Source organism: Vanessa atalanta, chromosome 13, assembly GCF_905147765.1.
Source record: "Vanessa atalanta chromosome 13, ilVanAtal1.2, whole genome shotgun sequence".
Classification (NCBI taxonomy): domain Eukaryota; kingdom Metazoa; phylum Arthropoda; class Insecta; order Lepidoptera; family Nymphalidae; genus Vanessa; species Vanessa atalanta.
This window is the reverse complement of record NC_061883.1, coordinates 6,257,099-6,270,757: the sequence shown is the minus strand read 5'-3', so window position 1 is coordinate 6,270,757 and position 13,659 is coordinate 6,257,099. Positions and strand designations below refer to the sequence as shown.

The 13,659-nt window shown below is 30.9% G+C and overlaps 1 protein-coding gene across 1 annotated transcript in view; it reads left to right on the top strand.

The window, feature by feature from the left end:
- Positions 1-13,659, top strand: part of LOC125068146 (zinc finger CCCH domain-containing protein 13) — a 112,662-nt gene that overhangs the window by 7,032 nt on the left and 91,971 nt on the right. Inside the window, exon 2 of the mRNA XM_047677176.1 lies at positions 12,927-13,027. Within this exon, the coding sequence (XP_047533132.1) occupies positions 12,947-13,027 (81 nt within the window). The 5' untranslated portion in view covers positions 12,927-12,946. The remainder of the gene's footprint in view (positions 1-12,926; positions 13,028-13,659) is intronic.

Below are 13,659 nucleotides of genomic sequence, written 5' to 3'. Positions count from 1 at the left end.
TTATAATGTTGGCAGTACTGATCGCTCTATCACAATTTTTTTTTGTTTTTTTTATTTATATCAATTTCTCGGTAACATTATTACGTGTATGTGTTTAAATGACTATCTTTGTATTCAATCGCATTAAGAGCTTTAACGTGCTTAGTATTACAATTATAACGACAAAAAACTAATAGTCACATCACGATCGCGTCTGTCAGTATTACGTTTTCTAACATTCTATCCATGGAATTAATTATAAATGAATTTTATAAGAATATCAAATAATAGAAACTATCAGGTTAAAAAATAACTGGAATGTTGTTAATGTAATTTGTAATCAATTAAGTACTTTTAAATGTTCTACTGCCGCGGTAAGGATCCTCTAATTTTGGCCAAAATCCTAAAGGCTCTAATATCGAGGAGAGAGTTTGAAACTTATTCCACCTCGGGTTCCATTCGGGTTTCACACACATGTTATAGAATTTTATTAGACATAATATGTATGTGTGTATATTAGAGTTCATGCCAGTGGTTATCATTATCGATGTTTTTCTGAATAAACACATATTAAGCATATTATTATTTAGTTGTAATTGCCACGATTTTAACCCATAATCTTCACAAAAGATTGCCGTTTTATAATCACAAGGTACTTATTTAATTGGCTCATAACTTAAAACCATTAGTCAAGGAGATAAAAAGTAAACACCGCTTTGTAACATACTACTATTCTCATTAAATCCTGAATAAAATGAATTTTAAGTTGTTTATTTTAAAAAATTTTAAGTCGCAGTTTAAAAATAGAAGACATTCGAATTTCATTAAAGTCTTCACTCAAGGATAATATGTATAATTTTGTACGTATGACAAGTGAACATGTATTGTTGTGACAGCTGCTTCTATTCTACAATGGTAATGAGGTTCAGTCATCTGTCCAGTAGGCGGACACGAGTGAGTCAGTATCTCGGCATATAGCACTGACTTTGTACTTAGTAGATCACATTAATCATAATTCCAGTAAATACATTACATTACAGCCTATTATGACAATAATATTATAGTTACGTTTAGTTTGCACAGATTATATTTGTTTCATACTGGTCAAATTTTCAATCTTTATAGAATATAGATACTCCTCAATCAACCAACGTTCGTAATATCCCTTGACTTGACAAGAACCGGCGAAATATACTCATTTGGGTCTTTTCAGCAATTGTTAACAATGATAACACTTATATTTATACTTAATTACGGCCTGTGTTATGTTTCTCATCTAAAAATATGTATCTATATTTTAATATTAAAAAAAGGTTTTATAAGATGTCGGAATCGGCAGTTGTGACGTCATAGCATATAAAATATGAGGAAAAAATTTACTAACGCGAATATGGGATCTTGACCGAGTTGTGAGGACATAGGTTAGTGACATCAAGCGAATAACTAAGTGTCAGTTAAGGACATGTGAATTAGATAATATATTGGTACATTGTTCTACTGGAGGATATTTCCTCAAAGCATTTGTCTTACTGACCAGTGACAAATGGCGGCTAGTATAACTTAAGTGTTTTGAATGTTGCATTAAAATAAAGAATTTCGAAGCATACAATGCTTCAAAATTCTACGCGTATTTTATTTTTTTATAAGCTTATTGGTGATTTATTTAGTTTTAGGACAAAATTAATATTTTTACGTTGACTTAAAGTCAAGTCAATATTAGACAAATTAAAAATTAATGATTAAAACAATTATAAAAAATTAACAAAACTAAAAAATAAACACTTTATTTTAAATAATAGGCTCAGTGTTATACAAACCTGAAGTTGGGACGTAAATTAAAGGACTGCGGTTTAAAAAATAAATAAACATAGCCGAGCATACCTTCTATCTTTAAATCTAGTTGTTTGGTATTTTTCCAAGTACTTATTTCATATTAGCTGATCCATAGAAATCCTCAACGGATAACAAAAATGTAAATATGCTATATACGATTTTGTAAGTAGAACTTATTTTTTTTAAATAAATAAATATACTATTTTTAATTTTATCGACTAAGTTTAATATTGTGTAATTTTAGTTTTACTTATGAAATGAAGTCATACTCTGTATCTCATATATTTTTTATCTGTAGCTTGGAATTCTTACAAGGGTTTTTTATAATGTATTTGACTTTGACGAATTAATCAATAAAGATATCTTTATATATTTTTTTTAAACATTCATCAAATAAAACGGTTGTAACATTTTATTTAAACATAATTTTTATATGCATTCACACTTATCATAAATATTATCTTGTTTTTTCGTTAGCTTAAAATTATATCGTCAACTTTCGTTTATTAGAGGTTTTTTTTTTATGAGAGGACCTATAAATAAATATAATTATGGAAATTGACTTGAAATGTGACTTCACAATAACGGACTTATTTTGTTTGGTATGGATTGCAAGTTATTAAAAATAATACTAAAACAACCACTGTTTTTATTCGTCTGATTGTATTTTTGGAGGATTTTTTTTTAAATAACGCTTTGTCTATTACTTAGACACTGGAGTCCGATACCGAACTCAATTAAAACAAAATTTACTTTTAAAACTAGTATAATGTTAATGTTCTTGCAATCTAGTTACAACTTGTCTCGTTGGCATAAGTAATTGAATAAAAAACAAAAAAAAAAACAGCACACTACCTTTGACACATTCTTTTTTATAAATGTTGTAAAAAAAGGTTTAATTATATGGCAAATAATGACATTTAAAATTAAATTAATTATCTGTATTAGGTATATATAAATCTAAATTAAAATCGAAATCAAAGGCGCGAACACGCTTTTTTTTAAATCACTTGTCTGTACCGAAAGTAATAACAAAAAAGGTTGTGTTGTATAAACATATTTGTTTAACACTATTTCGGCATGTAGGATTTTTCGTAATAGATATAGAATGAAATACATGAATGTTGTTTGGATTTAGAATTTTTCATTATTATATGTGATTACGCAAATGTAACGCGGCAAAACCGTCGGCCACAGAGGATAATATTACACTAAAAGAGTATTTTATATTAAATAATCTTATAAATACAATAAATTAGCGTGAAGCATTTGTATAACAGTACAAAATAACAGATTTTACGATAACGAAGATATATTAGAATGTTTTATTTATTCTTCATTTTACTTTTAGCATACATATATAGTGTATTTTATTATCCTATTAACATTAACACGCGGGTACTTTTTCTCTTTCTGGTATGTCTCTTTTATCGCGTTGGAAAAACGCTCTGACGCGTTTCCTCCTTAAAGTGAGGATATGTGAATATCCATTGAAAGAACAGCGGTACCCACTCCACCTTTCAGGGAGGCCCTCGAAGCTAGAGAGTTTCCCGGGGTAACGAGAACTTGCGGGACGCTTGCGGCGGTCTTTGTAGACTTTTTCGGAGGAGCGGGTCAGCGGATGCAACATACTTACGCTCCCGCTTCGCAGCCTTCTTTTGTGACATGAGACTTTCACAGAAAGAGACCGTCTCCACCCAGAAGCTGGAGATTTATCGCTGCGGAACGTGCTTAACGTCATGCTCGGCAGCAAGAGATTTTTGGCGTCATCAGGGACTGGCGTCTGGGGCATCAGAGTGTGACGCGCCGTGTCCGATGAGGCATTCTGCCGTGTAGCTCTGCTAGTTTAGCGCGAAATATTCTGTCAGTAATGTGGAATATTTAACTTCATTTAAATTGACATTTTTTATATCCACCACAGATACTTTTCCTTAATAGCCACTTACTAAATACTAGCATATGTAGTTATTATCTATATACATATCTGAAATCAAGAAATTAGAAACAAGGTTCTTTATTTGCCTTTCCTTTTATCCTTCATACTTATCTTTAATTAAATTTAGCGTTTTGAAAAAAGCACTCAAAGAATTAAAGTTACTTCAATACTGTGATATATAATGAATAAATTAAATACATTTTTTATTGCGAATAAATCTAATAAAAATATTTTAAAGTTTTTTATGTACGTATTTGATTTTTTACATAAATCAAGTTTGTTTTCGTAAAAAATCTTGAATAATTTAAGTGGATTTTAGAGTTTTAAAAATCATAAAATTTTAATTAATAAAAGTGATAAATTCTTAACTGTAACTTCTTAATATATTTATTATTCTTTCGAATAGAGCTATCTCTAAAGCGTTGAGTATATAAATATTTTCTCAACGGTAACCATAAATATTGATTCCACAAACCTCAATTGTGTTATTGAAGGCTCATGAATTATTTATGGTACCAAAATCTGATATGAACGTTCGACGAGATTTTGTAAACAGATCTCACATATTCGTCCAGCATACGTAATTATGGTTGTGTTTCTGTATTTATTGGCATTTTATTGCGATTTCCAGGAATTGGCATTATATTTTTAGAGAATAGTATAAAAGATGGATACAGTTTTGTTATGTTCATTGTTATACTATAATTATGGTAATTTTAATTTTGTAAGGATTATCGTCGTACATTATTTTATTGTCAAAACTTAATTGTTTTGTTATTATTTTTTTCTACATTAAATATTTTTATTCAATTCGTCATGTATGTTTTTATTAAAAGTATATATATCATTATTAGGAATTAAGGCTAATTTTAAAATTCCAGTTGTTCTTTTAAACGAATAAAAGATTTTTTGTTATAATGAACTCACTCCATGTCACAAATAAAACGAAATTGCAATAAAAATTGTCAATTACCTAAAAACGGAAATCGCGACCGTTTCATTTGGTTGTCTATTAATACGAAACTTTTGCTCAATTTGACATAACTATCCAGAATTTATCTTTGAGCGCCTTGCAACAGCGGTGAAATATGTTCCCCTAAGACAAACCTAGTGTCCAGAATCTGACCTGATAATAAAATTTAATCACATACCGTATAATTGATGGATATTTGTCTTATTCCTAGACTAATTATTAGGAGGAAAACAAAAAAAAATTGGGAATTCCAAGCTCAGAATCTGCAAAAACCAGATCTGACTATAAATTTTCTTTCCCTCTATAAATCAAAAATAATAAACAACATCTCATTATTTAAGATAGCCTACAAAACAAATCAATCAAATCTTTTGAATGGGTATGTAAATAGATAGTGCTTACTACGAAATAGCTAGTAAATTAACGCAAGTGTAGCCTTCACGGTCAAATTGTTCGATGAATCGTATAATTAACCTTTCATACACATCTCAAGAGGCAACTGTTTGACCATCTATGGGCTTCGAAGCGCCGTGACGCAATGTCTTGTTTATATGTATGTGCTAATAATGTACATACATATGTGTTAATGGTATAGTTTAATTATATAAATGTTGATAGCTATCAAACTTGTTTGGAAAGCATCGAAGTGGTGTGAAGATTTATGAAACAGTCACTTTTCGAGATATTGATACTTACAACTGCCTTAGGTATCACGTGGTTTGCTTTAGCCTGTACGCGCTTTCATTTTATGGCAATTCTTGTCATCAATCTATAATTCACCTTTATATTAATATTATTAGCAATTAAAGAAAAAAAAATCATGTGCTTACTTTTTAATTCATCTCGTGCTCGGCGGTGAAGTAAAACATCGTGAGAAAACCCATATGTGTCTAAATTCAACGAAGTTCTGCCACATGTATATTCCACCAACCCGCATTGGAGCACCGTGATGGAATATGTTCCAAAACCTTCTCCTCAAATGGAGAGGCCTTAGCCCAGTAGTAAGATATTTACAGGCTGTTAATGTATGTAATAATGTAAATACCATCTTCATCAGCTACTGATTTAATATGAAGTACAATTTTTGAGTATGTATTGAGATTAAAATAATATTTTGGTTCTAAGACATACGTATTGAAAATTTAAGATCAGGTTTTTATGTGAAATATCTTGCGCTATAAATGAAACACTTCTCGCAGTTTTATTATGTTTGTGTTTATACACAGTTGGCTAAGTTTGATACTCCTACGCAAGTTTCTGTAAACAAGAGAGACACGCCTGGACCATTTTCAATACTTCACATTCCTTATAGTATTGTGAAATTACATCGCAATAATTCGTACGTACTTTATTTGGATAGTGTTTAGTAATAACATAAGTGCTGTAACCAGATGTATGAGGTGTGGTGTGTTTATAATTGCGCTGGTGTGAGATCTGTGTATATTTTGATGAATATAAAAGTGCTTGTTTGTTGTGTTAGTTTTGTTATTAGTATATTATATTGTATTGGGGAAGGTTTATGTATATAATATTGTAACTTTAACTTACGTAGTTGTTTTTTGATAGTGTATTGTAAGACAATATACATAATAAGAATGACAGTATGCGGCCTCTACCGCGAGTTTTTTTAGAAGATACAATTATTAGAGATACAAATATTCTGACTATCATGTAACTCCGTTGCTTCGTTTCTGAAGGAAATAAAAAAACCCCCGAAATACATTTTATATATTGTGTTCTAGTATGAGGATTTAATGATAAAACCAGTCACGGTTTGAAGAATCGTGAATCATGTCAATATAATATTACTTGTAGTATTAATAGAACAAAGTCATTAGGACATGACAGTATATTGATTTGGCTACTAAACTATTATTCTTGAATTGATAATAATAATAGTGTATAGTGTGCTTTCGATGTAGAAGTTAGAGGTTCGATATTTGCCCTTAGGGCTATTATTGTTCTCGTTCTAGGGTAAGCTTGGCGTTTCCTTATTGGCGATATAACATTTGATAATCAATTAACTCCATACCGTCTGGTATATACTTAATATATTATATTAATTATAAATATATAATTCATATACAAAAATGGGTATTTTTTGCATTTATCTAAAATATCAAAGTAAATATTAACATGGGATTCACCGTTCCAGTGTGTAATACTGGATTAAATATTTTCGGTTTACATATCGTTTACATATCGAGACGGTAGGTATCCTGAGCCTGGGGTTTGAACTGGAGCATATTTAGGTTCTTGTATAGAGTAGGTACTCGAATAAGATGATTCCACAAAATAGTAAACAAAATTGACATAAATATATTATTTTAGTAATGCTGTACTTCATATGTTAAGTTGAAAAGGCGCATATGTACCTAATGTACTAAAATGTACCAAACGGACGAATTATTTTCCGAGTATAACTAGTTGCAAAGGGCAGAATATTCTCCTTATTTAAGGATAACAGAATTTAGAACTGGTTAGTTTTTTGTGTCAATGCACAACAGTCATAGCGCATTTTTTTATGTCAATTAGGTATAACGACGTGCAAATGTGCCACTTGATGGTAAATGGTCATAATTGCCAATAGATATTGTCGAAGATATATTCACCATTCCTTGCATCACCAATCTTGGGAACTAAGATGTTCTTTCCAACTGTAGTTTAACGGATTCACCTTTAATATCAGAACACAAAAATTTGTTTTTTTTTTGGCATTGCTGTTTGGTGGTAGAATATATGATAAGTGGATGGTACCTAACTTAGGCCTGCGCAAAGTCCTACCATCAATTAGACGGAACTAAAAACGGAATATCATAGTCGAAATAGAATCAAACTCCTTGATTAATACATTAAACCTATAGAAAATAGAGACACATGAAAACGAAAGTCAGCTATTGTAATCAAAATTATGACCCGTCGAGACCAAATCATCGCAGGGTAAGCAGGGCAGCTTTACCTAAAGAAAGAGATAGTATTTTTGTCGTAATTTCGAAACAAAAAAGAAAAATGAAAACAGATAGGAAATATCTTCATCTCTCTCTCTTTTGTGTTTTGGTTTGTTGCGCCCGTTTGCCTAACAACAGTATGGGAATTATGATCTTTATGTACATCTCCTAGTAAGCTGTGTTTTATTGCATACACGTGCATCAAAGTATTGAGGAAGCGATACGTCAAAGCGTCTTTGGTGCCAAAGGTTAGCTGTTTCCGTGTAAAGATTATGATGTAAAACCTATTATGACAATATTGTTCAAGAATGTATTTATATTGAACAAAGTATAAATCAAATGCTGTTGGTATTATAAGTGAATATTGAGTTTTCATACTAAAGAAAATATAGACGAAAAAAAAAATTGTATTCAATGTTACAAATGATAGCAAAATATAAAAGAATGAAATACTTATTACATTTAAAAATACAATAAAATGGCGTCAAGACTTATTAATCTGATCGTGAGTTTAAACAAAGATTTTAATTTATTCCATGTATTGGTGGAACATATGGCAAAGTTTCATCTGAATCTTTAAGATTCGCTTACCATAATCTCTATTGCCGTCAAGCATGAGATGAATTATAAGCACAAAAGTGTGCCAAACTATGAGTTGTGCTTTTCCGGATGTGAAACCGCAATCATAGGTTAAAATGATTCACTTGTTATCTACCATTCATCAGCGGATCATGTGGCTGTCAGCATTTATTTACTTATATAATTATAAGATATCAGCTATCCGACTTCACAAGAGTACAAAAAATAAAAACAATTTTTGGATTAAATAAAAACCATAAAAATAATAAAATAGGATAAAAAATTCTGGATTTTATCGACTAGGAAAGTTGAAATTCTCGGCTTTTTTCTTTTCAAATATGCGTGTTATATCCCTTTCTCTCGAATAGCACTGTTTAAAATGAAAATTGCATTAAAATCCATTGTCAAGTTTAAATAATATAAGCGTTTAGACGGAGGGGCGTAAGTAGAGAATACTTATTATATTAGTAAGATAGGAAAACATATTGAAATACCGCAATGACAGAGGCATTATCTGGTTTACATAGATATTTCAAAGAATATGAATATATGCTTATATCGGGTGAAACGTACGATATGTCAAGACAGGTTAGTCACGGCATGGCGTATTCCCAGTATGGTAAGTGTTTGTTTAGTCGAACTCGACGCCACGCGACATTCACGACAAGGCCTTGTATTTGTTGGTTTGTTACATCGTAAAACATCAAATAAAATGTGTTTACGTTGCGTATTATACTTTAAGATAACTAATATGCTATTTTATTATAATACTATCTTTACTTTAGTTTGTTTTCATTGCGTGCACAATAAACTCTTAAGTTAGTTAGTTTTTTGAGTATTCTACATGATCTAAATAAGAAATTCACTGCAATAAGTTATAAACCTATTTATGAGATACGTCACCATGGAGGCATTATATAATATATGTCTTGTTTCTAGTGGTATAATAAAAACTTAAAAAAAAACAAATTTTTGAACATTGCAATGTAAAGTTGGGTAGAGCTCAACGCCTATGTATTATTGCATATGAATATTGCAAGAACAACGCAATGATGTTATGAGACTCAAAACGAGTCGAAGTAGTAAAAAAAAAATTGATATTTCTGATTAATTTTGGAGGATGGACGTTTACTCTCTCTCGTACTTCGGAATGCACTTGTAACTTAAGGAATATAAAGTAGGTAATTGCTACACTTCAATAGTATGGAAGTGTATCCACTTCCATACTATATACCATACCTACCATACCTGTGTGCTACTATAAAATATTTCCTGGGCAACAGATGGTTCTGTTAGTTACAATTTTTTTTCCATAAAATAATCTATTTTATTACTAAATAAATATCAATTGAAATATTTACATAAATACTTATATTAGAGAATTTTTGTGACTGTATAATATGTCATTATGATAGTATTTACTCAGTTGACGTATAGCGACGCTAACTACACTAATGACAAGGTCAAACGTATATCGGTTCGAGACATCGTACAGTTACGATGTTATACAATGTTAAAAATTTTGTTTACACATTTATGTTCATTTTGTCGAATATATTTATATATATAACTAAGTACAAAAAAAATATAGTAAGAATTTCTTAGACTAATCAAATTTAATTATTATTATCTTTTAATTTGTAAAGAGTGATTATTCTTTACTGGCCTTACTACAGTATACAAGTGAGTGCACACTGCACATAGGTGCGCTTTCTCTTTATCTCAAAGATAGTTAGTATACTGCTATCAGAAGAAAGGCCTATACTGATAAAACTTTTATTTTAGGCCTATACTGATAATTTCTTGACAACTGACGAACTTTTATTAGTTTACTCGAGACATCATTATTTGCAGTACAACAGGCCAACGAGGATTTTACAACCTCATTATTTATCATTGGAATGTTTAAATATATACACAATAAATATAACTATATAGCCATGAAATTTGTTATTTGTATGGAATACAAAGATTGTCAGCAAGATTTTTTTTTTTATATTAAAATATTGTCACTTTTTGACGCGGCTTCTTTGTTTTTTGTTTGGTCAGTAGCGGTTACATAATTTATTTTTTTAAGGTTCCGTACTGACAGTAACCAGTAGCACAAATGTTGCGAATACTCATTGCGCTGTAGATTCAATACTAGATATAGTCGACATATATATGTTGAGGATTGTTTAAACAACGCATGCGCAATAAATAACAATCCTTATGTTTGGACATGTCATGTGCGCCATCACGAATTGAAACATACTGCTGTGGCGTGTACTGATATTTTCACTGTTCAATTTAAATAAACTACCTTATTCAGTGAGGAAAATTCGTTCAATCCTAGAAATGTATAACGTATAAACACCTATATTTATTTAGTGTTATGCTCAATGACATTAATACAGAAGATTCTTCTTCAAAATATCATTGAGGTAATTAATAAAAGAAATAGTTTAAATTGTACTAATACTTCGTAATATTGATGCACAATATATGGTCTTAATACGTAACAAATATTTATAACCCTATTTGAACTAATAAACGGGTCTAATGAGTTTTAATTTATGTTAATAAATTAATTTAAAACTTGTATTTACAACGTATTAAATATGTTAAACATGTAAATTTTAGTTTATTACACATTGCCACATCTCTGAATACCAAAAGAATAGGTTGTCAAGTTATTATTATTGAATAAATATTTATTTTATATAGGAAATAAAAAAAATTGTACATAAGAATTATTAACAGTAGTTACTGTACACATCGTGACCACATGGTCTTGTGGCAAGAATCCTAGCAGCATTTCCCGCCAACTCTACTGCCACCCGTGGAGAAAATAAGGCGAGATGTAAAACTATACTTTTAATGAACGTTTTCGCACTACTACTCCAAGGTCAAAATATTTTTTAAAGTATACTTTTTTAGGCGCGATTGGAGTAAATCTTCAACGTCGATCACTTGTACTATGCAACGTTTTTATATTTAACGATTGATTTGAACGTTTCTGACGCAGAATTATCTCATTTTAGTCACATGAAAACGCATGAGCTTTAGTATTATTTATTGTTCAAACCTACAGAACGTGTTCAATTTTTTTTCGATTTATTATGTATGTAATATACATTGTTCTTGAATTGTGGAGTGGACCGAAGCCTATTTTATTTTTAATCTGTAAGAGACTCTAGTGATTCAAGATCTATAGAGTGACCCTTACTAATATTTTACTTTATCGTCTTATTTACTCAACCCACCATCTTGAAATTATACATTTGCTTTGTCGGAATACAAAAAAGGATATAATTACTTTGTCCTATCCGATTTTGGCCACGGCGTTCATTGTAAAGGGGCACCAGACAACAAAACCGGAAAGAGTTTAGGCTCAGGACCAACGGCTTTACTTGTTTTCCTAGGCACGGGAGTGTACACACATTCAACTTCCAGACTTCGGGCGGTTGCTAATAAATTTTTATCGGCCTGACCTGGGATTTGAACCCAGAACGTCGGAATCTGCCGCCATATATCTAGCCACTAGACAAACGAGGCAGCAAAAACATAGGGTACCAACTAATGGACCTGCTACCCAGGGGGGTAGCAGGTCCATTGGAGGACAGGGGTCCTCCCCACTTGCACACAGGTGGAGCTGCGGGCGGAATCTAGTATATTATAAAATAATAACACACGAAGGAAGTAGTTTAGTATAATTTCAAAATAAATATATGTAGTTAATTTTGATTTATCATTTTAAATTTTATTGCATGTTTCATAATTAATAACTTAAATTAATGATACTGTATGTAGGTTACTATGAAGTTCTAATTACCAATATGTATGAGAGGTTATACATAATCGTTAAATAGAATCATTGTATAAATATTATTAATAGTTACTACTACAAAGCATATCAGAGTGAGCGCCGAGTAAATATATTTTTTATATAATTAAGTATTCCATCGTATTGATTGTTACTTAATACGATAGGGTAAGTTCAAGTCAAGTAATACTAAATGATAATAATAATTAATTGATGTTATATTTTAGGAATAGTAAGTTTTTAGTATGTACATTATATTTTGAACCGATAATTAATTTAGGATTTTTTAGTCTGTAGAATAATGTGTGAAAGATATTAACAAAGAAAAATTCTAAGTTTAAAAGTGACATATTAATAGTGCAGATTTACGACAGATCGAAATCTATCCACAATTATATATCTTTAAAAAAATATGTTTTTTTTAGTCAACAACATATATAAAATTCAATGACATGACAGTTTAACGAGGGGCCATGTTTGACGTTTACGGTTGCGTTCAGAAAGTGCGTTCCAAATAATAATTTCGTGTGAGGTTACAGAAGAGTCGATGGAAACTTATAAATATATATTAAAGATCGACGTTTATGAAAAAATTATATGTTATATGAAAAATATTTGTTTAGTTTTATTTATTTTACCCGAACGAACCCGAGTTTTCATTTTGTAATAAATAATGTTATAATAGCACTGACCGGATTGAAGGAGTCGATAGAACGATTAAATATTTTTTATCGATTTCAAACATCAAATGCGTATTAGAAAGAAACCACTATTACCGCGCCGTGCCGGATAACCACTTTCTCTGGCAAGTGTCCATCCTGTATTAATAAGAATAGATGAAATACTTCAATAATCGTTTATATTTTGTTTCAGATAGCCAGTAATGCGCTGACATGCCAAGCACAGCTGTTTATACGGACACCAAGTCCGTCTTACCCGAAAGTCCGACCACGTATGAAGATGCTCTGGCAACGGTAATTAAGAAATATATATCTATTTTTTTTGTTAGATTTGACGTACTATAGTGGTAAAACATTTCGGCACTTATATTGATTACGGATGTATGTTAAAAACGGAGATCGACTTTTCACAAAAAAAAAATACAAATATGTAGCTACATAAATCCCAATATCTTAAGGGGCTTAAAAAATCTTGGCGCTAATTTATTAATTCTCGTTTCCGAATCGTGCCGGCAAGATTTTTAGTTATGGATAACTAATATAGTTCAGATTCATAATTGATACCATCTGCCAAGTGGCGTACTCCAAATTAGTCCGCCGGGTAAAAAAACTCTAATTTTACGTGTCTAAATGGGGAAGCACTCTCTGTGCATTATTATTTATTTGATAACCTGATAACTTTAAAGGTAAACACAAGATAATCTCATAAGTTGGAATCGATCCACCGACCTTTACCGTTGAAGCCATTAAAGGTGACCACTACGGTAATCAATCTGGAATTCGATATGTTATGTCAGTTTATAAGGTCACGTCACCATGAAATGACCTCTATGGTCAGTGTCGATTAGGAACTATAGGATGCTTCACGGTGTGGCCCATTGAACCATAAATTGTATCGACTGCCTAGATATTGCGCAGTAGTTTGT